The sequence below is a fragment of the Giraffa tippelskirchi genome, chromosome 5, assembly GCF_054371585.1.
Source record: "Giraffa tippelskirchi isolate mGirTip1 chromosome 5, T2T-mGirTip1v1.2.pri, whole genome shotgun sequence".
Taxonomy (NCBI): Eukaryota; Metazoa; Chordata; class Mammalia; order Artiodactyla; family Giraffidae; genus Giraffa; species Giraffa tippelskirchi.
The window spans coordinates 83,587,881-83,614,616 of record NC_137279.1 but is presented as its reverse complement, the minus strand read 5'-3'; the positions used below and the strand labels follow the sequence as shown (position 1 = coordinate 83,614,616).

The following is a 26,736-nucleotide window of genomic DNA, read 5'->3' as shown; positions in this document are numbered from 1 at the left end:
CCAGTGGGATTTGGGGCATCTGTTTCTTTATCACCCAAAGACAGGAGGTGGGCTAAGGGCGTCCTGTTATACGGTAGGCAGCTATTTGACTTGAACAATAAGTTCATGACTTTGGCTTTGCTGTTGGGGAGCTGACAGATTGTGACCAATGAGGTTAGGATGACTGTCGGACAATTTTGCCCTCAGTTAGCACAGGCTTGCCAAGTTCCCCTGGCATTGGGATCACAGAAAGAAACATCACCATTTAAGGTATTTGGCTCTCTTACTTTATCCCAGTCCTCTACACAGGCAATCCTGGGAAAAGATCTTTATTCCACCAGTGAGTTTTTGGAGGTATGGAGCATACAGCGCAGACTTTTCTTCTCCAAAAGTGTGAGCCTGCTGACTCAAGCTCCTTTCCCATCTCTCTGGCATGTCACTGCATTCAGTATAAGATATGTGCAGCCATCAGGCTCAAATTCATGAGTCATTAAAGGGACATGTTTTGATTGAATGGGGCCATCTTGCTCTAAGGGCCGCCTGGATATCTGTGGAATGTTGCAGGGGACCCATTCAGGATTCTAAGGTCCTTGAATTTCAGTCCTTTTCTCTGAAAGCTGTAAGACAACAGTTCAAGGCACTTGTGCCACTGCGATGACTGTGTGTGTATGTGATGGGAAATGCTGGTTGCCAAGCAGCAGGGAATGGACATAACCGTGCTGCCTAGCAACAGTGGCAGCGTGGTCACTTGCACAGATTTCTGTGCCTGTTCCTGTTTGGTCTGCTGGAAATTAGAGATGGCTTCCATGGGTCGCACTTTGCCCTGGCCACAGTGAGATGTAGGAAAACATAGTGAATGAGGGTGAGTAAATATACAGATATGTGCTTTAAAATGGTTCCTTTCCAAACATATCTCAGGCTAAGCATTGATTTTTGTACAGTATTCCTCAGTTTCCCCTTTGAAGGTACTGTGTACAGCTGGACTTGTAGGTTGACGGCTGAGCCAGAAAAAGAGTTTCAGGAAAGTACCAGACTTCTCTGCATGCTGCCTCTTCTGAGTCTGGTGGAGCCTTTACTCTGGAGAGCATGTGTGAATATAATATAAAACAGTCAATTTCTGATAAAGACATACACACACACTCAGAGCCCATGTGAAAGAAAGACAAGAGGAGCAGAGCATGACCACCTGTTGTTCTTTGGGGTCTGAGGAACAAAGCGGTCGGGAGAGATAAAGGCAGGGGAGCTTTGGCCCTGCTGACTTGCCCTTTCTCCCAGCTCTGACCGGCACCTTGCACGTGACAATCCTCAGTGAGATCACCAGCTCACGATCAATTCTGAAGGGGGTTCTTGACTGAGGCCTCCTGGGTCAGAGTTGTGTGTATGGAGCAGTGGGAGTGTTTGGAGCTGAATTCTTAAGGAAGGTATTATCTGGCAGCAAGAGAAAGAATGTGAGCATGCCATCCCTTACCCCTCCTTGTGTGAGTCGGTCCTGCCTGTCCAGTTCCTGCTACGGGAGTTGAGTGGTAGCCAAGTACAGGCTTGGCATCAGAGGACCCTAGTTCAGTCCTTAATGTCACTACCTGCCAGCGGTGTAGCTTTATGCAGCCGCTTGTCCCGCCTGAATCTTTGTGTTTCTGTCTGGAAAGGATAATGTCGGTATCTGCCTCTTAGGGTGACTTTGAAGGTTCAAAAAGGCACACCTGTGTTGGCACATCTGACCTGTGGCCCGAATAAAGGGCTTTGTGCTGTGAACCTCCTCCTAGCGGCTCCAGAGCAGGAAGGGAGAAGGTCAAGGCAAGCCCTGTAACCTGCCTGCTTAGCACAAACTTGTTGATTTTTTTCCCAGTCTTAGCCTTCTGAATGAAGAGCTGTTATTTCCCTCCATTGAGGTTAGAGAGGATGAGAGACCCCTCCTCTTTTGATGCTTGACTTGGTTCCTAGGGAGCCTGGAAGGTACTTAGGAATTTTTGGTAATTTCTTAGATAATCCTTACAGGTCAGTGAGGATGGTTGGCTCCCATTTCAGCGATGATGAGACAGCCATACAGAGCAGTGAGATTATCTGTTTGGGATTCTCAAGACCACTGATTCCAAGATGGGTCAAAATCCCAGGGCCTGATGGAATAAATGAAGCCCCCGGCAAAGTCAGAGGGGATAGAGTAGCGTAGGAAGTCCCATAAGTCAGAAGGTGCTAGGAGCTGCCAACACTTGGATTTTAGATTTCAGGATTGCCAGGTCAGCGTGTCCTCTGGATGGACCGCAGCATGGCTTTTGAAAGCCTACCTGAGCTGGGTTGAAATTGGGCCTGTGCCTTCTCTGTTGTGTTTAGATTTGGGGTCCACTAGTCTGCAGAGGGGCAGAGGGGTTCCTGTGAGGAAGCTTCAGCTTCTCACCTTGCCTATCATGGAAGTCCTGCTGAAGACTCTCATTCTCAGTTTCCCAAGCAAGGATGGTGATCAGAGTCAGATAAGTCTAGGGTTGGGAATTACCAGCTTGGACTGCTCTGCAAGTGCTCCATTCGGGATGGTTCCATGTCCTGCACAGGTCCTTGGAAATGTGAATCTCAGGGCTCCCTGGATGTCTGTGGAATGTTGCATCATACCACCATGAAGGACAGTTTGTACTTCTTCTTCATTGGTTCCTTGTGTCTTAAAGCAAACACAGGCACAGTGTTCTGGGTTGACCACTGTTCTTTTTTTGTTTTTTTTTTAAAGTGTTTATTTGTTTATTTGGTAGCATCAGGCCTAAGTTGTTTCGCTCTAGTGGCACGCAGGTTAGTTGCCCTGCAGCATGTGGGATCTTAGTTCCCTGACCGGGGATTGACCCCAAGTCCCATGCATTTCAAGGCAGATTTTTAAACAGTGGGCCACCAGGGAAGTCCCTGACAACTGTTAATAGCTTCACTTCTTTGTCAAAGGTGAGACTTGGTCTCAGAACCCTTTTGGCTCTGGCATTTAGAACCTATTGATGATACCGGCATCCTCAGCCATTTCTGTGCACAGAGAGATCGCCGCTCAAAAATTTTCCCTTGGAGCAGCCACTGGTGGACTGTGAGCAGAAGGTGGATAGCAGTGTAGTTCTAGAATTCCATGCCACCTGTTCTTTGCGCTGGGTCCTGAGCTGCCTCTGACAGTCACATTTCATGGCCCTGGGCCACAGCTGAGTCATGATGCTCATCTGAGTGTTTTTCTTTGGGGCTGGGGGCAGGGAGGAAGGAGAGAGAATAGAGGAGAGGAGAAATGTGGGTGGGTCCATTGCCCCTGCTGTTCACTGGTAAAGGGGTGCCGCAGCTCCTGCCAGGTTACCCAGAAAACTTGCTCAGGCCATGGGGACACCAGTGACCTGATCTAGACCAGTAAAGCAATTCAGGCCTTTTCTTGACCAGGCGTGCTTCCTCAGCTGCCCTCCTATAGGGCTGCATCTGGAAATGACCTGTCTTCTTATGCCCTGGTTTCACGTGGTTCTCTGTGTGCACCTCTAGCAGAGTTCTTGGTTTCCACCAAAGGCAGCTTCTGGGGCAGCCTTGGCCTCAGCCTGTCTCATGGCTGTTGCCTCAGCTATTTTTCAAGGAGGTATGAAGAACAGCTTCAAGGTCTTGTGTCTTCTTTCTTTCTGGGGATTTTAATAATTTCAGCTCTTTTCTGCATCAGAGAAGAGTGTGAGGAAGGAGATTTTATTGTCTGATGAGTTTCAGTCCTCTCCAGTGGCGCTGGCCTGTGATTTTGTCATCCTTCCCATAACAAATAGCACATACTGTGTTTGGGTTTGCATGGTCGTAGTGACTTCTGGTATTCAGCTAAGACCCTTCCTTTAAGGAAGTTAGAACACTTGATAGATTTTAAGCCTTTGATTTTCATGAATACTCCTAGAAACTTGAGGTCCAGTGAGATACAGTAGCTTGATTAGTTATATAACACAGAGGCTGCTTTTTTGGATGTCTCTTTTCTCCCTTGTGTACCCTCTCCCATTTTCTCCCTCTCTTCCTCTGTCTCACTTTGTTAGAAAATTGAATATTTAGGTTCTCAATATTCTATTTTCTTACTGTAAGTCCTGTCTCTAATACTGTTTATTACTCTCATGCCTATTTTTCAGAACTCAGGTGTATTTCTGCATTTCTATCATCATCTCCCTGCAAAAGTATACATGAGAAGTTGGTAGTAACCCCACTTCAGAACTGAAGGAACTTAGTACCGGCTTGTTCTATCCTGTGGAGACTGAGTTCCAGTGCGTGGAAGTGTCTTGCCAAGGGGAAAGTGAAAGTGAAATCCACCCAGTCATGTCCAACTCTTTGCGACCCCGTGGACTATACAGTCCATGGAATTCTCCAGGCCAGAATACTGGAGTGGGTAGCTGTTCCCTTCTCCAGTGAATCTTCCCAACCCAGGCATCGAACCCAGGTCTCCCACAATGCAGGCAGATTCTTACCAGCTGAGCCACCAGGGAAGCCCTGCCAAGGGGATGTGACTATTAATGTGAAAGAGAACTAAAAATAGACTTCAGACATTTCACCTGGCTCTCATCTGTATCACTCCTCAACTTGGTCTTGGTTAGGACATGCAGGGCATTGATCTGTTTTCATCTGGAGAACTGTCACCCAAGTGTGTCCCAGTGGTTGATTAGGGGATGAAATCTCGTGGAAGTGATGTTGAAACTCTAAACATGGGGGGGTTGCTACAGTCCTGAGGATTAACACTGGCAATATAACCTTGTCTTGTGAAGTCTTCATAGATAGGAGGTATTCAAATTTATCCATTTGAGTAGGTATTTTTATCACAGCTAACACAGTTCTTCATTCTCAACAAGGACGCAGTGAACATGAGCTGCTTGCCTTAGAAAACGATACACATGAGATGTTCAAAGGAAGCAATATAACAAAAACCATCTGCCCTCAAGGAGCTCATAGTCTAGTCGTGGAGGAAGGACAGAATACTGGATGTCTGTCCTTTGCTTTGACAGGTGTCACTGTGATGATTTGAAGGCAACCAGCTATCTCTGTTCTTTTACCCAGCCCAGCTGTTTCAGATGAAAGAAAAGCATAGAGAGGCTGGCTTCTGCTGTGACGGAGGTGATGTTCTATTTTAAGATAAAGTATGGAAGCAACTGATTGATGGATTATAAACTGGGAGGTCCAGGCTAAAGCTTCATTCTGGGGGCATCAGTATATTTCACCGGGAGCCTCCTGGGCATTAATTCTGCCGTTAATTTTGTTATTAGAGACTTAGCCAAACAAAGGGAGGTGGCGAAGCTTGAGGCTGGTTTAACCTTGATGAAACAGTGATTTCACCAAGGATGATGTTCCCCCATCTATCTTCATCCATCAAGGCACTGCTGAAATATGCTAATGAAGCCCAGAGATAGGAGCCCGGAGCAGTTAAATGGGGCGTTGCAGACGCTCTCCCTACCCTTGTGACAGGGCGATGCCACTTACTGTCCAGATTTAGTATATGAAGAAGAGCAGTGCTGACCTGATATTGTGGTCGAAGACAGAATATTGGTGGAGGGGCCACTGAGCAGAAATGAAGAGCAAGATCAGAGATGCACACTCTGGAATCCATGGAAAAGTGTGGGTTGTGGTGAAGGGGACATTGTCTTTATTCTGTTTGCCGCCCCTTCTCTCTAGTCCATAGTGCAGATGAGGAAGCATTTTTGTTTGTAAGTTCCTGCATGCAACTCCCACTTTGTGCAACAGTAATGTATCTGTCACCATGTTAGTTCCTATCACTGTGCTTCTTTCCAGTGATTAAAAATGAGCTAGTACCTTTTTTCTACCAAATTAGTTTAAGTACCTTAATCTAATTCATTGCTTATAAACACTTTTGAAGAAGTGAAATTACAGCATTTATTTTACAGAGGAGGTTTGAGAGATTAAATTCATGTCCAAATCACATAGCTAGTAAGTGGGATGTTTGGGATTCGAACACATGTCCATCCAACTCCGAAGCCCTTGCATGAAACCTCTGTGATCTGATGGCTCTTATGAAGGGCGTTATCTGGGAATCCTTGCTAACTCTAGGGGTAGCTTGGCTCATTTATATATTTACATATTCTTTGAGTCCACTGTATCTTTATTATTCTCTTTATAGTTCTTTCCTAAACAGACCATAAGCTCTCTGAGGCCAGGGCCAGGATCCTCACTCTAGTGCCCCAAGCACTGAACATTTTGATTAATAATGCACCTGTCTACTGTTGATATCCCTAGCTTTCATGTAGAGGGCTTAATTTGTCACTGTGCTTTTAGTCGATGGTAGAATAAAGCTGGCCAGCTGCTTTCTGGTTTTCATACTTTGGAAAAACGCCATGGAGGTTTATATCTGTCTTTACAAATTTGACAAGAATCACAGTAAAATTTCTTGGTAAATCTACTTCTGTCTTCTACTGGCTTTATCCTATCTAGTCCATATCAGACCACACAGAGAAAAAAAGTAAATAACAGTAAAGTTTCATTATTACTTATTAAATGGCATCATCAGGCCAGTCTATTCTAGGAGCTGTGTACAAAATTGTGCTGATCCTAGACATTTAAGGTAGCAGCTCATCTTCCTTCCCAAGATGCTAATCCTGAACTATAGGTGGTCTTAGAAATTAGGTAAAAGAATCCCCAAATCTAACAATGAATTATTAGCTACCCCGTCACCTTTTATATATATGTACACAGATGGAAGAAAGCAGAAGCAAAAAAAAGAGAAAAGAAAGATGGATTTTTGAAAAAAAGAATTTTAAAATAAGATGTGAAGTAACATTATTCCCTGAAATAAATTGTGCTAGAATAAAAGCTCCATCTTGGCTTTGAGGTCTGCTCTGCCATTTATCAAGCCAGCTCTGAACTTTGGGGACTCTCAGCTGTTATTAAAGAGTTAACAACCAAAGGCCTGGAGCTTCCAGGATGTCGTGTGGGTCAGTGGATGTTGCCAAAAGGTAACATCAGCCAGTGGAGTCAGTTGGGCTCCCCGACTGGCAGATCTGTCTTTCTCAGCTGCTCCTCCTCCACTTTCTAGGCTTGGAGTTCACATACAGTAAATCTTTCTCTTAATAAAGCCGTTTTTCAAATCTGACTTTGGACTAGGGACTGCTTTTTCTCCAAATGCAACAGCTGTTAAACATGGTGCATTGGGCACGGTGTCTATCTCTTTGTTTAGTTTGGGGTTTTCATATGAGCAGAACCATAAAGGAGTGGGAGGATGCTATCGATTTCTTTCTACCCTTGAGTCAGGCACTGGGGTTGGAAAGAAGGCCTCCAGCCTTGAAAGGCCTCCGGGCTCTGTGGACTACTCGCCCTTGAAGCTTATTGTCCCCTAATAACAGTGCAGGGTGCCCCCTCCTCTGGGCAAGATAGAATTGTGGAACTCAAGGTGTCAGCCAGCAGAAGCCAGACCTCTTGGCCCCTATCTGTCCCGGTTATGCGGAAAAAGGCATTTTTGCCCCCTTGCTCTCTTGTCCTTCTGTCACTGTCTCTGTTCCCAGTGCACTGGGGAGCGTTAACTCCCTGCAGGGGAAAAAAGTTCACAAAGGAAATGAATTATGCATATGGAATTCATTTCCTTGATGAATAGGGAATCTGAACAAACTCCATGGATGCTTGATTTTAAGGCAGAGGAGAAGGGCGGGGGAGGGTTAAAACAGTTTGAAGGGGGCGATTGAAAAGAATTTGGAGCAAGAGGTGGAAGAAAAACCATGGCAGAAGGACTTGGGTTTGAAATATTAAGGACAAAATAAGTGGCCCTTTGAAAACTGTTCATGGCCCATTTGTTATTCTTGCCAACACATACACACTGATACCTTCCTCACTCCCAGTGGTTGGGTGGATTTGTCCGCGGAGAAATTGAAGGTGCTGGTAAGATACTGCTGGGGAGACATGACACCACCATCATGACAGACTTGCTGAATTAAATGTTTTGCAGTGGTTTCTGGCACATTTCAGTACAGTTTAACATTTGGCACCTGGAATTTTGAGGCAGAAGTTTTGTAATGGGTAAAGCACTGCGTTTAGAAGTAAAATACCTGGATCCAAGGTCAAGGACAATCAGACTGTATGACCTTGAGCAGGTCACTTAGCCTTTCTCAGCCTCAGCTGTCTCATCTGTAAATGGGGAACATGGCATCTGCCTAGTGGAGATCAGAGGGTGAAATGAAGGAAAGATGAAATGAGGAAGATTTCCCTGCTTGTATTTTGACAAGTAACCCCAAATGCAGATCTGAAGAGATTTTATTTTTCTATCTCTGCCTCACTTCCTTGACAGCCTTAGAGATGTTTAGATCTAGTCCTTAAGCAAGCCAGGCTTTCTTTGGAGCAGAATAAAGGAGACATTGATTTGGAAGCATATGGTGGGTAAAGAAATAATTAAGCAGACAAGCAAAGAAACAAAAATTCTTTGTAATCTTGACTTCCTCTGTATTATGGAAATCACTTAAAATAATCAATGTGGGATATCTGGCAAATTTAGCCACCGAACCAGTAGTTGTAACTGCAAAGCTAGTTTGATAGGGACACTTGTCATTGACAGCCACATAAATGAAGAAATCTACCTGAAGGCGATTTGTAGTTTTTTTGTTTGTTTGTTTGTTTTGGGTAGAAATGATTACCAGGAAGAGGCAGCCTCTCTTGACTGTCAAAAACCTGTGGATGCTTCCAGGCAGGAAATGTGACCATACTGACCTCCTTACTTTTAGTTGTTCTCCATTATGGCTTCCCCTGTGGCTCAGCTGGTAAAGAATCCACCTGCAATGTGGGACACCTGGATTCAATCCCTGGGTTGGGAAGATCCCCTGGAGAAGGGAAAGGCTACCCACTCCAGTATTCTGGCCTGGAGAATTCCATGGACTGTATAGTCCATGGGTTCACAAAGAGTTGGACGCGATTGAGCGACTTGCACTTTCACATGCCTTCCTCCTGAATGGAAAGAGTGTGCAGGGCCCCTGAGTCTTCAGGCATGTATGCACGTATGAAGAAAATTTCCCTGCTTGCTGGGAGGAAGGAGATTTTTTTTTTTCCTGTTTTGGCCATACCATGTAGAATGCGGGCTCCTAGTTCCCTGACCAAGGATCGGATGTGTGCACCCTGTGCTGGGCGCACAGAGTCCTAACTGTTGGACTGTCAGGGAGTCCGAGAGATTTCTTGATCATCTTGGGAGACTTCAGTACCTTCTCAGGATTGAGTGGATTGAATAGGTCTCACCTGCCACGTTTCTTCATTTTTCTTACAACCTAATTGCAACGCATACCGTTTTCACAGTGGTTTGCCTTCTCTTGTTTTTTGGGGACTGAGGATGTGTAGTCTAGTGAAATTGTATCCTTTGGGCTGTCCATCACAAGCACATGAGACAACCGCATGTCCTGTGGTGAGGAAATTTTCCATCTACCCCTCGTAGGATCCTGAGAATGGGTGATGGTGCCCTAAGACAGCCCCTCTGGCAGCGCAGGGAGTGGATGAGCCCCTGGGACTCTGGACCGAACCCCAACTTCAACTCTTGCACTTCTGTATCATGGATTTTATTTGTTTGACTTTATGGGTGAGAGTCAGTTTTTAAGAAATGTTTGAAACCTAGTGGTGCTGAGAACAGACCAATACCTAGTATGAATTATTTATTTGTTTATTAAGATTTTCATGGTAACTTTCCTCTTCAAGCTCCAGGCACTACATGGGACACTTCAAACTGGAAGCATTTAGCACTAAAGACTGAAAACAGGCCAGCAGGGGAGGCAACTCTGGGAAGGATGGGACAAAAAAGGAGGAGAACAGAAGAGAGAGTGGGGGTGGGCAGTTCAGGCCTCAGAACTTGAGCCAAAGGAAGTAGGTTCTAGAGACCCAGGGGTCTGTGGGGAGGAAGCCAGCTTTGCCCGTATATGTCATTGTGTTATTAGCGGAAGTCACTTCACCTTCCCAAGCTCCTCCCTGAGGTGGGGGTGACCTAGTTGACCTCCCATGTCCCTCCCAGGTATGAGCTTTCACAGAGGCTGAGAAGCTTACCTTTTTTGGTGTTCAGGCCTAAGACTCCTGCCATGTCATTATGGTCATAAAAATGTGCTTTTAATGTTATGCATAAACCTTTTAATAACAAGTATATTTGGTACAAAGTGGCTTTCAATCCTGGTTGCCTGTTAAAATCACTTGGGGAACTTTTACGAACTACCAGCAATACCTGGGCTTCACCCAGAAACAATGAAATCAGAAATTCTGGGGCCTAGTGCTGAGCATTAATTCTTATTTTTTTCAAAGCATCCCAACTCTTAGTATTAGGCACATAGGGCTTCCCTAGTGACTCAGACAGTAAAGAATCTGTCTGCAATGCAGGAGACCCAGAAATTCAATCACTGGGTCAGGAAGATCCTCTGGAGAAGGAAATGGCTACCTACTCCAATATTCTTGCCTGGAGAATTCCATGAACAGAGAAGCCTGGTGGGCTACAGTCCATGGGGTTGCAAAGAGTTTAACACGACAGAGTGATTAACACTTTCACTTTCACCAAGGTTGTAAAATATTGCTGTGGGGACTGGGGGAAGAGTGGTGATTGGAGCAAGTGAGGTTAAGAGGTTGAAGATGCCTAAAGAAAAATAAGGAAGGCCTTATAACTGATTGTAAGTGCTGACCGTGGGGGAAGGGAATTTTGCATGGCAGCTCACTCCAGTATTCTTACTGGGGAAGGCCCATAGACAGAGATATAGTATGTAGGTATACTATATATGGGGTTTCCCAGGTGGCTTAGTGATAAAAGAATCCACCTGACAAGCAGGAGAGTTGGTTTGATCCCTGGGTCAGGAAGATCCCATGGAGAAGAAAATGACAACCCACTCCAGTATTATTGCCTAGGAAATCACATGGACAGAGGAAGGCCACACACTTGGGCTTCCCTAGTGGCTCACATGGTAAAGAATCTGCCTACAATGCCAGAGATGTGAGTTCAATCCTTCAGTCAGGAGGATCCCCTGGAGAAGGGAATAGCTACCCACTCTAGTTTTCTTGCCTGGAGAATTCCGTGCAGAGGAGCCTGGCAGACTACAGTCCATGGGGTCACAAAGAGTCAGACATGACTAAGCGACTAACATTTTCACATTTTTCACTTTTTTGATGTTTATAAGCTATAGATTATTCTGGTAGTGTGTGTAGTATTTTTTGCTTGTGTAGCTCATTTTTCACATACTTCAAGGCAGGGAAACTTCAGAACTGTCACAGCTACTTCTTTGGACATTTTTTCAGCTACCTGGTTCACTTTGAAAGAGTTTCTGCTACATGCCAGGCACTGCTAGGTGTGTAATACTTACCGTCTTTAAATTGAATGTAGCACAGATGTTGGTGTTATACTAATCTCCATTTTACAGAAGGGGAAACTGGGGGCCACTGAGACTAAATCCCAGACTTGTAAATAGTGGAGAAAGAGGATCAAACCTGTATCTCTCTCTCTAAAGCCATCCGCCTCTTTCCACTGTGTTCCCTACCTCTCGGGACCACACAGGAGTTGTTTGTCAACTGCCCCCTCTTGGTGGGAAGGCTTTCTTCTTTCAGATAAGTGAGAAAACGTGAGGGGAGTAATTAACTTCTGTAGGGGGAACCCTTGAGATGGCGAGAGGCAATGTAGGGTCATGAAAATGTACAAATGAAAAGGGACTCCTGATCTCAGGGCAAGCTTGAAATTACAACTGGGCCAAAAGACATAAAACTGTGGGCCAGTCCAAATGTGAATCGTATGGGGAACATGCATCTTGTTTAGCTGCTGTTCTGTGGTGTCCTTGATGTAACTTAAGATTACTGCTTCTCTTGATTCAGCATGGTGGGCTGTGTGCTGTTCCCTTTGTGTGCACGATGGATTCTGGGCTCCTCTTCAGGTGGTCCATGCTAGATGTGATAACGCTGGCCTTCAGGTCTCACTCAGCCCTTTCCTTGAGCTTTACTCTTAATCGTCCCATTTACACCTTCCAGAAGAAATGAACCATGTGTCTGCTTTCCTTAACAAAATGTTCTATACTCATATTTTCGAGCATAAAGCAAAATTAGTCTCTTAAAAGTAAAATGCTTTTAAAGCACCATTATTAATGGATTGCTTTCCTCAAGGACGGTAATGCTTCATATAGAGTGCTAACTCATTTATTTCCACATCATCCAGGGGAAAAAGGCCTGAACCATTTCTGATGAGGAAACTAAGGCCTTGTCATTGTTGAGTGTAGGTAAAACTTCTGTTGTGTCTCTCTAGGCCTTAAACCCAGGACATATCTGACAAAATTGTCCCCCATTTTGTGACACCTCAAACCCATTTTTTTCTCCAATATTTGGAACAACTAGGCAATTTTCTGATATTAGTTGTTTATGCCCTTGGTTGGAGCCATGGCCGCTTAGCTCCCTAGTTCATGGCCACCACGTTAAAGTGTAGAGCTTGCACTCCTCTTCCTTGGCTTCCCACATCTTCCACATCCCTGAGGCAGAATCTGCAGCAAACTTGCATATTAATTTTTTCGGAGGCCCCTACCTGCCTGGCCTGGTGTGAGACAGCACACTTACATTCACGTAGCTTCAAATGACTGTGCTGGGTCTGTTCCAAGTCTGAATTCTGTCACTGATCCAGCCTTCATAAACTTCCTTTTGAATGCTAATTAATAAAAATAATGGCTTTCTTTTCCCTTCTCATAATAATATTGCCGGCTTTCAGAGTTCTCTGAAAACCTTGAGATGTCCATGGCCAAAGAAAATAGGGATGTTTGGCTTCAAAACGTGGGCTTTGACTTACATACATACTCTCTCTGAGAAAGGCTGAAAAGAAATAGTGGACGGTTTTCCAGGAAAGGGTTTGCAAGAAGTGATGCAGTCTGGTTGTGTGGGTCTGCTGATGACATTGGGGAAAATGGAACCCTCCAGATACCAGCCCTGGGCTGCATGCTGGGGGCAGCCGTAGGAGTCTGCTCTTTTTGGAGATGAGGAAGCACCCTTCTGTTAGACAAATCCAGGAAAGAGAGGCTCTCTCTTTGGTCCTGTGGATATAGGATTATTCTCTTGGAAGAAAAGGAGGCTTAGTTTGACTACAGCCAGTTCATTCCTTCTGTGCTGTGTGCAGAAGGGAAGATCATCATAGTCCCTAAGACCTCCCTTGTCAGTTAACTCTCTTGACACCCGGTAGCTGGAAGCAGGGCCCTTGCTGCTCTTCCTAAAAGTGTCCACATGGAGGGCTTTTCTCAGTCTGGCTATGCTCCTGCTACTCTCTCCGTGGCCGAGTACACACTGCCTGAATTTTCTTTGTCAACACCTCCCTGCCCTTCAAAAAAAAACATCCAGAGAAGCCAGCATTTCTATTTCTTCTCCATCACCAATGCTTCTCTCTCTTCCTTTCCTCCTTCCATGCCCCTTTAGTAACAGCCAGTGATGGAGTTATAGTGGTAGAAGGGGTGGGGGGAGGATGCTACTCAGAAAAGAGAAGCAGCCAAGAGAGCTTGGGGTGGGGAGGAGGAAGGCTAGAAGGCTCCAAGCATCATGCAGCCTGGGCCCACCCCCAGCCTCCTCGTGCCTCCTGTCTCCGAAAGAGGGTGATAAATTTGGTTTGCGCCAACATTAAACTGATAAATGAAATTTGTATGTTAAAACAATGGTAATTTCATTGTGTTTTCTCTCCTTCTTTCCTATCCACACTTCCATGTCACCCCACCTCTTCCTCACTCTTCAGCTTTGGGTAAGGGGGGGCAGCGGTGGGGAGGGGGGCTTTGCAAGCTGTCGGTTTGCATTGTGCGGACGGGGAAAGGTCTCTACCTGGCTCATTTTGTCCCCTTTGCTCAGGCTGTCACTGCTGACAGTCCTCATGTTTATTTCATCTCGCGTGGTGGCTGTCTCGTTTCCCTACCCTCCGATGTCATTAACGCACAGAGAGCGGGCCCTGTAGTGTTGAGCCTAATGAATTCCGCTGTGGCTGCTCTGCTCCCCACCTCGTTACCAAAGCTCAAGGTGTCAAATTAAACCCAGCCTGGAGAGAAAGAGAAAGTGTGGACGAGAATGGAGAGCCAGGGAAGAGGGAGGGCATAAACAGCTGTCCAGAAAAGAGCAGGTTTGGGAGTGGGACACAGGGTAATGCCACCGATAGGTGACTTCCTGTGACCAAGTCCACTGTAAGCAAGGTGACAGCCAAGACTCAGCAGGACCTGATGACCTGTTCCTCCTGGTGTGGGCCTTTGCACCTTGGCCTTGGGTTACAGTTTGTTGCCTTTCTCTCATTGCCTGGTTGATGGATCCTCCTAGTTTATGTAGATGGGGCACCTTGCGAAGCAGACGGCGTGGCTAGAGCAATTGAGAGCAGATAGAGCTTATGGAAGTGTGTGTGTGTGTTCCCTTGTGTAAGGAAAAGTGGAGGCCAAATGCTTAGTGGCCTGAGTAGCTGCAGAATCCCATGTTTCAAAATGGGAGAAAGAGAAAATCGTCGCATAAATGAACATTATCCCAGTGGGGGATACCCTGATGGATACCCTGTCCTGACCCCTACCCTAATCTGGGGAATCATAATCTCTTCGTGTTTATCATGTTATACTATTTACAAAGCATTTTTCTATATGGTGTTGGCATTTATCTTTGGTGTATTTTGTTTGGAATGACCATGAATAAGATTTTCCCATTTTGCAGGTGGGGAAAATGTGGAGTAGAGATATGTTAAGATGATAGAGCTAGAAGGTTAGAGGACTGGGGTTATATGTCAGGTCCTCTGTTTCCAGAATTCAGTGTTCTCTTCATTGTACTTGCTAGACTGAGTCAGAGGTGGGAGGAGGTTGGTGATGAGTAATCTTGTGAATTTTACAAACTGAGGTAAATTTACAAATAGTAAAATGGACAGATCTTAAGTATACACTTTAATGTGTTCAGACAAGTGAGTATACCCATGTAACCAGTGCTGCTATTAAGATCTAGACTGTTTTCATCACCCTGAAAGTTTCTTCTGATCCTTTCTACCTCAATTCATCACTTTCCCTTCCCTCACTTCTCACCCCCAACAACCATTATTCTAATTTTTTTCATCCTATGCTGATTGTGCCAGTTCTTACACTGTAAATGAGTAGAATCATGCAGTATGTGTTCTTTTGGGCCTGGCTATTACTCATCATCATGTTTTTTGAGATTTACACATGTTGTTGCTTGTATCAGTAGTCTGTTCCCTTTTATTGCCAAGTGGGTAGTCCATTATATAAGTGTATCACAATATATTTACTCAGTCTCACTTGTGATTTTTCTCTAAGGAAAAAAAATCTTTGAAATTAATTTGATTTTTAGGATATTCAAAATATTCAAAAATATTTTGGAGTACATGGTGGTCCAGTTGACCTGAGTCTCCTGGATTCAATGAAAGGACCAGGGTGCCAGGCAAGAGGTATGGGAAAGCTGAAGCCAGGGTGAACAAAGGCTTTATGGCCATACTTCTCAGACCTTGCCCCACAAATTGGTGCTTTAAATGGTTTGGGACCTACTTTTCTCTTTGCTTAGGGTTCGTTCTCCGGTTCATTATCCTTTGCTATTCATGACAATAAGTATGATTATGGAGCAGCATTTCCCTTCTTCCTTGATTGAGGTTTTGTCATTCTGTGTTGATAATTTGATTTTAAAACTCTGCTCCTCTCCAGATTAACGTGCAACTTTATTTTTGGGAAATTCCACCATTATTTTCTAAATAGAGAATAATTCAAGGATATAAAAAAAATTGAATAGAAATCTCTGGCAGATATTCTATAAAAACAATGAATGCTGAGGTGTCTAACTATATATAATAGCCTCATTTTGTAGATGGGGACAATGTGGAGAACTTTGTCAGGTTGTTTGCTAACTTATAATAGCAGGAACATTCAGGTTCTCTGACATATAGCCCATTGCTTTTACCTTGAACCAAGCAGGCAGGGTGTGTGTGCATTTCCAGGGTCCCTGAGAATTGACAGAAAAGAGGCCCAGTCTTTGGTACTCTGGTTAGAGTTGACATCATGGCAAGACGTTGGATCTCAGGTTTCTTTGATTTAAAATTTGTTATGTAATATAATTATGTCCTCATTGATGGTTTTTTTCATTAAATCCACAGCTTCAGTCAGGCTAAGCAGATGCAGGATCCAGAAGGGTTTGTAAAGATGGGGATGAGAAAGCAAGAAATACTGAATTTAAATTGTTCTCACCTTTAAACTTTCCCTAGTGACGTTTATACTTCCTCAAGGGTCCAAATGGGGAGAGAAAGGTCTGAGAGTATTTTTGGAGCAGCACGTCAGTGTCCCGTTTTCTTCTCCCCTCTGCTCTAAAAGTCACAAAAAAGAGAATTATGTGGCACTATAAGGCCTATTTAGGAAAGACTCCGTTGTCATTGGTCAGTGGAAGAACCAAGGCAGTTAACTGAATCTCAAGCATTCATATCTTCATTTAGCAGCATTTATTGAACTGGGGATGAGAAATAGTTCGTCCTTGCCTTCAAGGAGTTCACAGTTGGAAAACAGTGGGTGATGTGTATTATCACTGGGATGAGGGCAGAGCGTGATTGGAAATGGAAGAAGGGCCTTGGACATGGCTGGCTTGGGTCAGGGATGACACCCTGGAGAGGATGCCCCAGGGGAAGAACTGACTTTATGGAAATGAGCCAAAAGGAGTTATTCTTCAGTACGTCCCTCTCCCCGTCTCCAACAGCTTCCTTGAGTACTTACCTTTTTCAGGGCACCATGTTACAGGGTGTCCTGGCTTCTAAAGTAGAAAAGTCCAATGTTGAATAAATAGAGATGGATGAGGCACATGGGATTTGGGACTGCTCTTAACCTACTCCCAAATGAGCCATTTCTGGTGATGTCCCAGTGGGATGGTCAGGACAATGCCAATATTTCTGATGATGATCGGTGAATTTTCTTTTGTAATCTGTCTGATCTGGTTTTTGTGTTTGCTAGTCTGGAGCTCCAGTTAACCTCCTTGACTGGGGTCATGTGTTTTTGTTTTGTTTGCTTGTAACAGGCTTTAGATTTACAAAACACTGTAGACAGTTGTGTGACATAGTTGCTCTAAACCTTACTGAATAGGCTTTTACATGGCATGGATATGCTAGTTCTACAATAAAACTATGCATTGTTAATAAGGACTTGATGAAGATTTTGTATGATAAATGAGGGTGTGACAGCCTTTGGAGTCAGTAGATTTTGTGGAACAAGGAAGTAATGCAAATATTCACCATTATAGTGTACACCTCTTTGACTGTTGTGGTAGAGAGTGGAATTAATATGGTATATACTCTTAAACATTTTAAAAATTATATTTTAAGAGAGTGAAAATAAGACACTCTCATTATTTGATTAATTGACCAGAGAGTGGGCTTCTTAATATAATGAGAAACTCTTAGAATCTACTGGTGTAATTCCTCAGTGGTAAGAAATGTCAGATATGTTTTGGTCTAATACATAAATAATGTAACTCTGGTCAAATAGCTGAGGAATGGAGTAGCAAAAGTGAGTATAATCTGACAAAATCTCAGTCATAGTTGACTCATTAATAGGATCAGGGATCTTTTTCAAATCAACAATAATTCGGAAGGCAAATGCTTAGTGTGTCTCTTGGAAATTTTTCCCCCAGCCATATTTGCCTGTAGAATTTGTCTTCTTCTAATGGATCTAGTCCGTATTTTACAGAGTCAGAAAATTTAAAATAATAATAGAATTCACCTCATCTAAGTTCATTTAGATCAACAAACTGGTAATGCTGCACATTTTCACTTCCTTGAAACTAAATTATGCTTCTTCATAGCATTTCAGCACTAAAACAGATTCCCAAATCTGTGTAGGACCACAACACATCTATTCCCTTCATTTTAGATAAATTATAAGGAGAAAGCTGTCTGGAATTTGATAGAAACATGGCATGCCATTTGATGCCACTGGAGGATTTGCTGTGTCAATTTGAGTGATGGATGCTGAGGAATGAAGGAAAAAAACTCTTTACAATGTGAAATAGAAAATTAAGGGACAATAAAATGTTAAAAAGTGTGGGGAATTCTTATAACATGACTAATTGTGTCTAAGGTGGTGGATATCAGTTCTGCATCTTGAATCCTCAAGTTATATAAATGGTACATATTGTACTGTTATATTAGCTTATATATGTTGCATATAATGTATGATTATACTCTGTCAAAAATAGGTGATATGATTTTTCATCCCCTGGTGAGCTTGATGTCCAAATGAGGTTAGGAATGGGTTAACTGTGGATTATATATGTGTGACACCAAGCCTGTGTTAAGAATGAAAAAAAAAATCTATGTGGGATGTTGGACTAAAGCAATGATATTAAGACAACATATTCTAGTCCAAATAAGCAAATGATCTGTTTGGTAAACAAAACAAAGCAATGGAGTGTATTGGTACTATTTTCCATAGGGTGGAAAAGTAACAAGAACGTACAGAGAAATGATAAAAGCTAGTTGGCTTCAAGAAACAAGCTTCTGAAATACTTGGTGATTGGGCGACATAAGAACACTTACTTCAGTGACTGTGGTATTTCTACCTACTCCAGTTAAGCATTTTTTAGGATGTAGGAGGTATGTGGTATCTATTGGGAAGGTGGGGACATCTGCTGTCTTTCAGGGAATCAGGAGACGGTTGTCTCTACAGGAGACAATAATAATATGGTAAACCAAACCTCATATTATCATGATGTACTAAAACTGGATTAATCAAAGCAATAAAATCAAAATAACAGTAAGTAACAGTAAGTGCTTATGCAGTGTAAGTAAGATTTACTTCAACTCAGAAATAGAGCAATGATTTCACAGTCTTAGTATATTTGATGATACCTGTTCTCTGAGGGCAGAAACTAGACACAAAATCCATACAAGATGTTAACAAAAACTTTAGTTGGTCCTGAACTGTGGAATGTGGGATGTAGGAACATTTACATCACACCTCCCTGTTCAGCATGAGGAATGTGCCTGTTATGTCTTTTTTGTGCTGCTCAAGTAGAAAGGAGGCTCGCTTTTACTTTGATGGGGTGGTTGAGGAAAGAGATACTCCTTTTCCTTCCCCTGTTAGATTTGTTGTCTTACTGTCTTTCATTGACTCACTCTGATCTGTGTGGCTTTATCGACCGCTGTGGTTAAGCCCATGCAACCTGCATGCTGTGCGGGAAAGAAAGGTGATGGACTGATAGTCCCAGAGTTACACAAACTCCGGGTGCCCCTCCCCTTCCTGACCTGCCATCCCATCATTCCAGTGGTGTTGGGGATGCCCACCTGCTAAGGCACCCCTGCAGAGGTGCCCCCCAGCAGCTCCAGTGGCTGTTGGCATGTGTGCCCTGCTGTCAGGCACATTCTAGGGGAGAAGGGAGAAGGTGACAGGTGAGTGGTGGATTGGGAGACCTAAAAATTCAGAGGGTCCCCTTTTCTCTTAAACACAGTGGCATTCAGAATTTGTGGTTATTTCTCAAATAATAGGTAAGAAAAAGGAAGAACAAAAGGAGAACTGGTGGGAACAAAAAAGAAAGACCAATCGACCTTATAACCCACTCTAATCCTGTAGCCATGATTTAGCTGACTTGTAAAAGTGACCCTGTGCCCAAAGGCCAGAAAAGTGAATGTGTCGTTTCTAAAGGTTCTCGTCAGCCTGGTGTGTGTAGAGCAACCGTTGAAAACTGCTTTTTATCTGCTGTGCTTTTAAAGGTTTCTGGGAATTCCAATCTTGCCTTTCTAAGAATGACCAAAACAAGTACAAATAATCGCTAGGGCTAAAATACTAGAGATCTATTAATATAGATAATTGCTGTGACAGTTCCTCAGCATTCACAGCAATAGAACTACGGTTTTGGCTCTGGACAGCAGCTTGAATGTGTTTGACATTCTAGGCGTGTGGACGCAGTGTGGTGTCATGGAAATAACATTGGTTTTTAGAGTCAAATCTGAGTTTGACACTCCAGTTCTGCTACATTTCTGCATATATGGACCCACTTTATGACCCTGGACAGAATACTTAGCCTCTACAACCTCCGATTATTGATCAGTAAAATGGAGATTTTAAAAGCTACCTGATAATAGTAATAGCCAGTATTAGTGCCTATATACTAGGTACTTGTTATAATCACTTTACCTATATTATTTGTTTGAATGCTCACTACATTCTTTCAGGGCAGAGGCTCTTACTATGCTCATTGTATTGCTGAGGAAACAAAGGAGGCAGAGGCTGAATAACCTGTCAAGTGCACACAGTTACTAAGTAGCAAAGGCAGGATTTGATCTTAGATTCTGATTTCCAGAACTCTGGCCTTTAGCCTTGACTTTACAATTGCCTCATCACGGCTTTTGGGAGGACCAGTGGCAATCATACTTAGCACTTGGGTTGTCCAGTGCCTGGTGGATAGGAGGCACTTAGAAAGTGTGGCTTCCATCCCCACCCCTCCATCCCTCCCTGTGACCAGCGTGATATCAACACAGTGCGGAAATGTTTCTTTCCCCTGATTGTTGGAAATTAGGTGTGTTGTTTCTAGCTCTAGAAACCACATCCCGGGGATATGTCCAGACTTGAAACTACACATTGATTCATATCATCTGGTTTGGAGGCAGGTGAAGGTCCTGGTGAAATATGATTGGAAATTCTGTGTCCACAGGTCTTTTCGTTTTGATTCTAAGCCTGGAACATGCATTTCTCTGCCACCTCCTCCTTAGGAATATAGCCCCCCTCCCTTTATTTAATGCTTTATTTAAAGCGTATATTTTAATTTATTTAATTTCCTTGAATACCCAAAGCACATTATACAGGAGGGAAAATATACTGTATATTTTATTTCTATTCTGTCACACTCCTTGCTGAACAAAGAGGGCTCTTTTGAGTGACTAAAGGGAAGCTGGGATTTGTACCGAGAAAGCAGGAGCCAAATCTGAGAAGAATGTCCTCTTGCCATTTGAGGGCTTCTGCAGTACCTGCCTACTTCTCAGACACTTTCCTTTTCCCCAGGAGCAGGTTCATAAGCACTTACACTTGGCTGATTGGAACCACGTGCTCGAGCTTGAATTTTGAGGGAGACACACAGACAGTACGACAGAGGTAGCGGCAGAACTGGGGGTGGTGGCAGTGGCTGGTCTGTGTCCCCAGAGTCAGCCGCACAGTGCTTGTCTCCTAGCTGACATCCTGTGGCAGCGCTTTGGCTGTGGTCTCAGCTGCCTGGGCGTATTTTTCCGAGTTTGGTTCCCCAGACTTCCTGTTGATTCTGTGCGGCACTGAGTATCTGTCCAGTAAATTCCTCCCCTGAGTAGGTGAGCCAGAGTCCATTCCTCTTGTTTGCAGCCCAAAACATTGACTGGTAGAAGAGGCTAGGAAGAATCACATGCTGTTCTGGTAGAAAATAAAGTGTACGCAAACTGGAGAAGGATGCACCTGGCTTTAATAGTAAGGGAATGTTGTCTAAGCCTGAAATACTGGTTTAATCTTTGAATGGAGGCCTTTGGGGACCTTACCTCCATGGGACATGCTGGGGCCTGGAGCCTTGGGGAACTTAACACTGGATTTGAAAGCAGCTGCCAGGAGACTGAGGCCTCTCAGTTGCAACTGACACGGCAGGGCTGAGAAGACTCAAAACACCTGAATGGTGACGTCCCTGGTGGTCCAGTGGTTAAGAATCTGTCTTCCAAGCAGGGGACACAGGTTCGATCCCTGGTCGGGGAACTAAGATCTCACGTGGCATGGGACAGCTGAGCCCGAGGGCCGAAACTACTGACCCCACACGCTGTGGAGAACGTGAGCCACAGGCAGAGTCTGCGCGCCCCAATGAAAGTGCCCACATGCCGCAACTAAGGCCTGATGCAGCCACAAGTAAATAAAGTAAGTAATAAAAAAGACCGAACACCTGCCTGGGGAGATTGGAGAAAGATCAAGGATACTTCAGGAATCTCCTCTTGTGATAAAGTGAAGGACCTTTGCCATTACATAAACTTCCTTTATATTAACCTGGGCACCGTATCAACTAGCTAAAACCCCATTCAATTGTAAGCAGTATCAGCAGAGGAAGAAGGAAGTGGTTTTGTGCAGAGGTCACATTTAGTGGTTGTACTGCTGCCTCCTGCCATCACTTTCTTTCCTTGCTTAACAAAACAGTACTGCTTTTATGTACATTACCCTTGACTGCAGCATACTCCCTCATCTTCGAGTTTCGAAAACCAAGCACAGGATGATTTTTTTCTTTTTTGGTACAGTATTTCATTTTAGTTCTAACAATAATACAGATTGTGGTCTGTGCCTCTAAATAAATAATGCATCAGCTGTTGATACTACTAATTCCCTTTCAAGAATTTATATACTCCTTCCCACAAATTTCTATTCAGCACAAGGGTTACCTACCTTACCTGTGGAGCCAGGCACTTTGATGAATATCTGCAGTATGCTTCTGCTGGGGTAGGGGGCAACCCAATAATTGCTGCATTCAAACAGCTGAGCACACTTGGAGGCAAACACAGGGCTTGTTGCTGTTCCTGTTCACCTTGTTTAAGGCAACCCAGATTGGAAATAGCCAAGAGAGGAAAACTCCTCTCTGTTTTTCTCTATAGCTACCAGCTCTTCCTCATTGGGCTCTACATTCTTCATCAATGGAACCCCCTACTGCCATTTTCTTATGCTTTACTTCTTCAGCACCTGTAGTAGTCAGACAGCAAAGGAGGGCCAATGTTTGAGGATCTGTGATTGAAGCCAGCAGAGCCCCTCGCTCCTATGTATCTGAAGGACATTCCATCTATCATAGTCCCAGTGGTTCATGTCTAAGAAATATCCACAATTCACAGAGAGGGCCCTGAGACTATTTCCTCAATGTGGTCCAGGGATCACTGGCAATCTCACTGTCAGCCAGTTTCTTGTATTGACCTTTGTAATTTATTTTTTGGTAATTAGTTAATGTGTACATAAACATCATCACCTCATCGGATGTTCAAATCCAAGTAGCCTCAGCTCTTTTTTTCATTTCATGTTTTCAAGCACGAGTGGTTAAGTTGGTTACAGAGTGAAAAACAAAAAGACCTGGAGACCTAAAAAATATACCCCCAATGAGAGCATCAATTATCTGAATGTTTTCTAAGATACTGTCTAAATCCAATCAAATCAGTTCCTCCCAGACTTGAAGAATGAGCCTGCTTTTAATACCTCCTTACTCGGTTTTTGGAACTTTGCTCTTGGCCAGAACTTCAAGCCATCTAGGAGACAGGGTTTAGGCAGAGTTCCTAGGACCTTTATAGAACACGGTGAAGCCCTGGAAAGCCTTGGGTGCATCCTGCTGCCTGTGTTAAGTCAACACTGAGTTTCCATGGTCAGTTACGGTGGTCTTGTGTCATGCATGATGGCTCGGGGTTGGAGGAGACATGTTTAATTCATTCCAGTCAAGCCTGGCGCAACCCTGCACTCATGGGGTTCGGGAGTATGGACTTTGACCATCCCGTGGACCAGGGCCTCCTGCACAGCTGAGTTGGTGGGATGTTTTTGTTCCACACTTAAATTGCACTGGTTTTCTTCTATAATTGTCTGGAGTTTGGTTGCTTGGCAATTATGACCACTCTTTCCTCTCCCATAGTCACCTCCTTGTGATGTGAAGACTGTCATTCTGTGTTACACATGCACATGGTGGTACAGACATACTGATTTCCTTTGGGTAGTAGAGGGTTAATGTGCAGGACTTTGATTAGAAGTAGTTTTTCTTCCTCCTGAAGAAGAACCATCTCCCTCCCTTATCATTTTATTATTGTGTTATTACAAACAACTACATCTCTAAAACACAAATGTTTTTAAGTTGATTATGATATCATAGAAATGCATGGGTGCTAACATAAGCACAGCTTGTGAAAATATGTCCTGCCTAGCTTTGTAAGTTTCAGATGTTTTCCAGAAGCCACAGCCTTGGTGTATGTCAGCCAAAGGGATGACTTCAGCAAAATCTAAAGTTTATTTTTTTTTCCTGTAAGTCTCTTATCTTAAGATTTGAACAGAGCAGAAGATATCTTAGTGGGGCTCCTCTCCCCATGGGTACAAAATGACCTTGTGTAATAATATGTTATTATTCATGAAACATGGAGCCTGTTTGACATTTTGTGCTTTGGGCTCTGACCCGTAGCTTGCCTGATCTAGGCTCTGCAAGTAAAGATACTTATCATTGACACGCTGTGTGTTCTTTACAGTAAAGCTATATCAAAGATACTTACATTTAATGAGATGATTGCACCTGTCTGTCATTGCAATTAAAACATTCATGAGATCATCAAACACCTTTTTGAGTGCTCTGCAATGTATTGCTCTTCGTATGATATCCTATCCATCATAGTCCTATGCAAATAATTACATTAGGGAAGTATGGTGAAGTGTGTTGGCGCCTTAAGTAAAATACCAATTGCCAGGTAAGTTTGGGGTGAACTCTAGGCCACCTTTCATACTACAGCTATGACTAATCAGATGATGTGTAAGTTAATTGTTCTTCCCAGAAGCCAAGTGTTGAAGAAAGTTAGGTTGTGGTCCTGTGTGCGGGAATCTGAGCACCTGCTGAATGATGCCTGATGATTTTGTCAAAGAGTTTCAAACAGTCTCCCCATTCGTGACAGGTAAATCCTGAAAGAGCAAAAGGCTGCATTGTGAATCAGAAACTAGCAGCCACTTTGTCCATGGTGAACATTATGAATTACTTAATATTAATCCATGTAACAAGGGAAGTGGCTATATGGCAAAGAGGACACAGATGTCTCAGCTGAAACAGATGAACTGAGGTCATGGAGTTTAGAAAGTCCAGCTTTCCCTTATTCTCGCATAATGAAGTCTTTCCTTTGTAATATGAGCTGATGTTAACCAGCTGGGGACCTTGTCCAGCTGTCTTGACCTTTTGAAACTCTTTATCTTCCTGTGTAAAGATGGGGGAGATTTTTAGGGAGGGATGTTCCCTCTGGTCAGATATCGAAGTTGCTTTTGATAACAAGTGGCAGCAGTGGTGACTACAGTGCTCATGATACCAGCACATTCTATTAAGGTTTAGGGCTTGAACCTTCATCGTGAGAGACAGGTCCTGGCATCAGTCTGCGTTGTGCTGGTGCTTCGTGGTGACAGAGACTTGTAATTTGTGTTGTGGGATCTTAGAAAAGAGACCTTTGTCATGAGTGGGGGAAGAGGAGAACTGTGAACCTTCCTCACAGGTGTTTCAGTCCTGTAATGAATTCCATGAGTAGTTTACTTTTAAAATTCTTGTCTAACTGGGCAGAAAGAGTTGTTGATCTCTTTTATATTGACGGTACAGCTGTATTGGTCAAAATTTTTGGTTGCAATAAAAGTCATACACTGGCTGCTCTCAGCAGAATAAAAATTGTATTTAAAGATCTTGGATCTTTTAATCTTTAAAATGCATGGGCCACTAGTTGGCTCACAGAATGTCTGGAGAGCCTGGCAGCCTCTGTCTCTGCTGTTGGCAGTCAGGACAGTTGTACCTAAGGCCAGTGGTTCAGCCACTTCTGCCCCTGAAGAACCACATGCTTCAACCCCATGGTTGCCAAACGGTCACATCCTCTGAATGCAACTGCTGCTCTTCCAAATCTGAGTCTCATGAGTCTTCTGCAAATACGGAACCCATTTCATCTGCCTGTACCTAGTTACAAGGGAATGTGCAGTGTTAAGTCTTATGGTTTGACCTTGGTGAGATGGGACTCATAATGTAGGAAATTATCTGGTTTGTAATATCTCAAAAACATCAGCAATCCAAATAACTTAGGGTTTCGGAATCCTCAGTTTGGGGCAGCTCCAGGAAACAGTGGTACATGAGACCAGATGGAGTTGAGGAGCTGTGAATGTGACCCCTGGGTACTGTTTCTGTTCCTGTGGACGCCTCACCTCCCAGAGGAGGTCCCCATTTGTCATCATCTTGAGGTGTATGTCTAACTTGGTGGCACTCTCCTGAGGCTTTCTCAACCGCTATGTGGCAGTTCAGCTCTTCCCAATAGCTTCGAAAGCTGGATGGAAAGAAAGAAGACTCTGTTCATTTCTGCATTCAGTGGACACTTTATGAATGCTAAAAGGAGGCTTAAGTCCATGATTATCATTATTCTTGTTTAATGCTTTTGTATAAGTATGCCTAAGGTTTCAATGATTCAGTGATATATTTAGCTAATGCTTATGTTGTTCTAATGTACTAGTGTGTTCATTTCTCAGTTTAGTCTGAGAAAGAAAAATGAAATAATGATGGCTGCTCTAAGAAGCCTGATAACAGATTCTGGCTGATGGAGCCGATATTCTGCAGCTTGATAAGCTCAGTAGAACTGTGGGGCTTTTGTTAGTGCCATTCTAGTAATGGAAATGTCCCTAGACTAGCTTCAAAGACCACCAGTAAGTAATGCCTAGGAGAAGAGGTGAAGTAAATATGAAGGACAAAGAATGGGAATGAGAAGATTCCTAAGAGTCACTGGATTTTAAAATTGGGAGATTTCAGGCTAAAGTCCTGGCATTTGCTCTCCTTTCCCTCTCCCCTGCAAAAGCAATAAATAATAATTTAATGATTACTGCCTTTTTTTTCAAAACACTTTTTGAAAATGACTTGTGAACAAAAAAAGTGGGGAGGGGTGAGCATCGGCCTTGGGGACTTGAGAGTTGAAATGAAGCTTGCAGACATCATTGTAGTTGAATCTAAATAGAGACTCTGGGGGGCCCTGATCCCTGGTGGACTTCTTTACCCTACCCCTCAATTCGAGCCCATGTGCCCACGGCATCCCACCAGAGACACTGCTGAGTCACACTGACCTCAGCTGGACCACGAGATGGGACCCCTGCTGATCAAGTCTGGCTAATGGTAGAGCTGGGAACCTGAGTA

General features: G+C 43.7%; 1 protein-coding gene across 8 annotated transcripts in view; it reads left to right on the top strand.

The window, feature by feature from the left end:
• Positions 1–26,736, top strand: part of PBX1 (PBX homeobox 1) — a 329,982-nt gene that overhangs the window by 77,088 nt on the left and 226,158 nt on the right. The window contains exons 1-2 of one of the 8 annotated variants that reach the window (XM_081494034.1): positions 720–841; positions 4,935–5,043. The exons of 6 other annotated variants lie outside the window; for them this stretch is intronic. In XM_081494034.1, coding sequence (XP_081350160.1) covers positions 5,001–5,043 — 43 coding nt within the window. In that variant the 5' untranslated portion in view covers positions 720–841; positions 4,935–5,000. Of the gene's footprint in view, positions 1–710; positions 842–4,934; positions 5,044–26,736 lie in introns of those variants that run through there. One more of the 8 variants, XM_081494033.1, reaches the window with a different exon arrangement.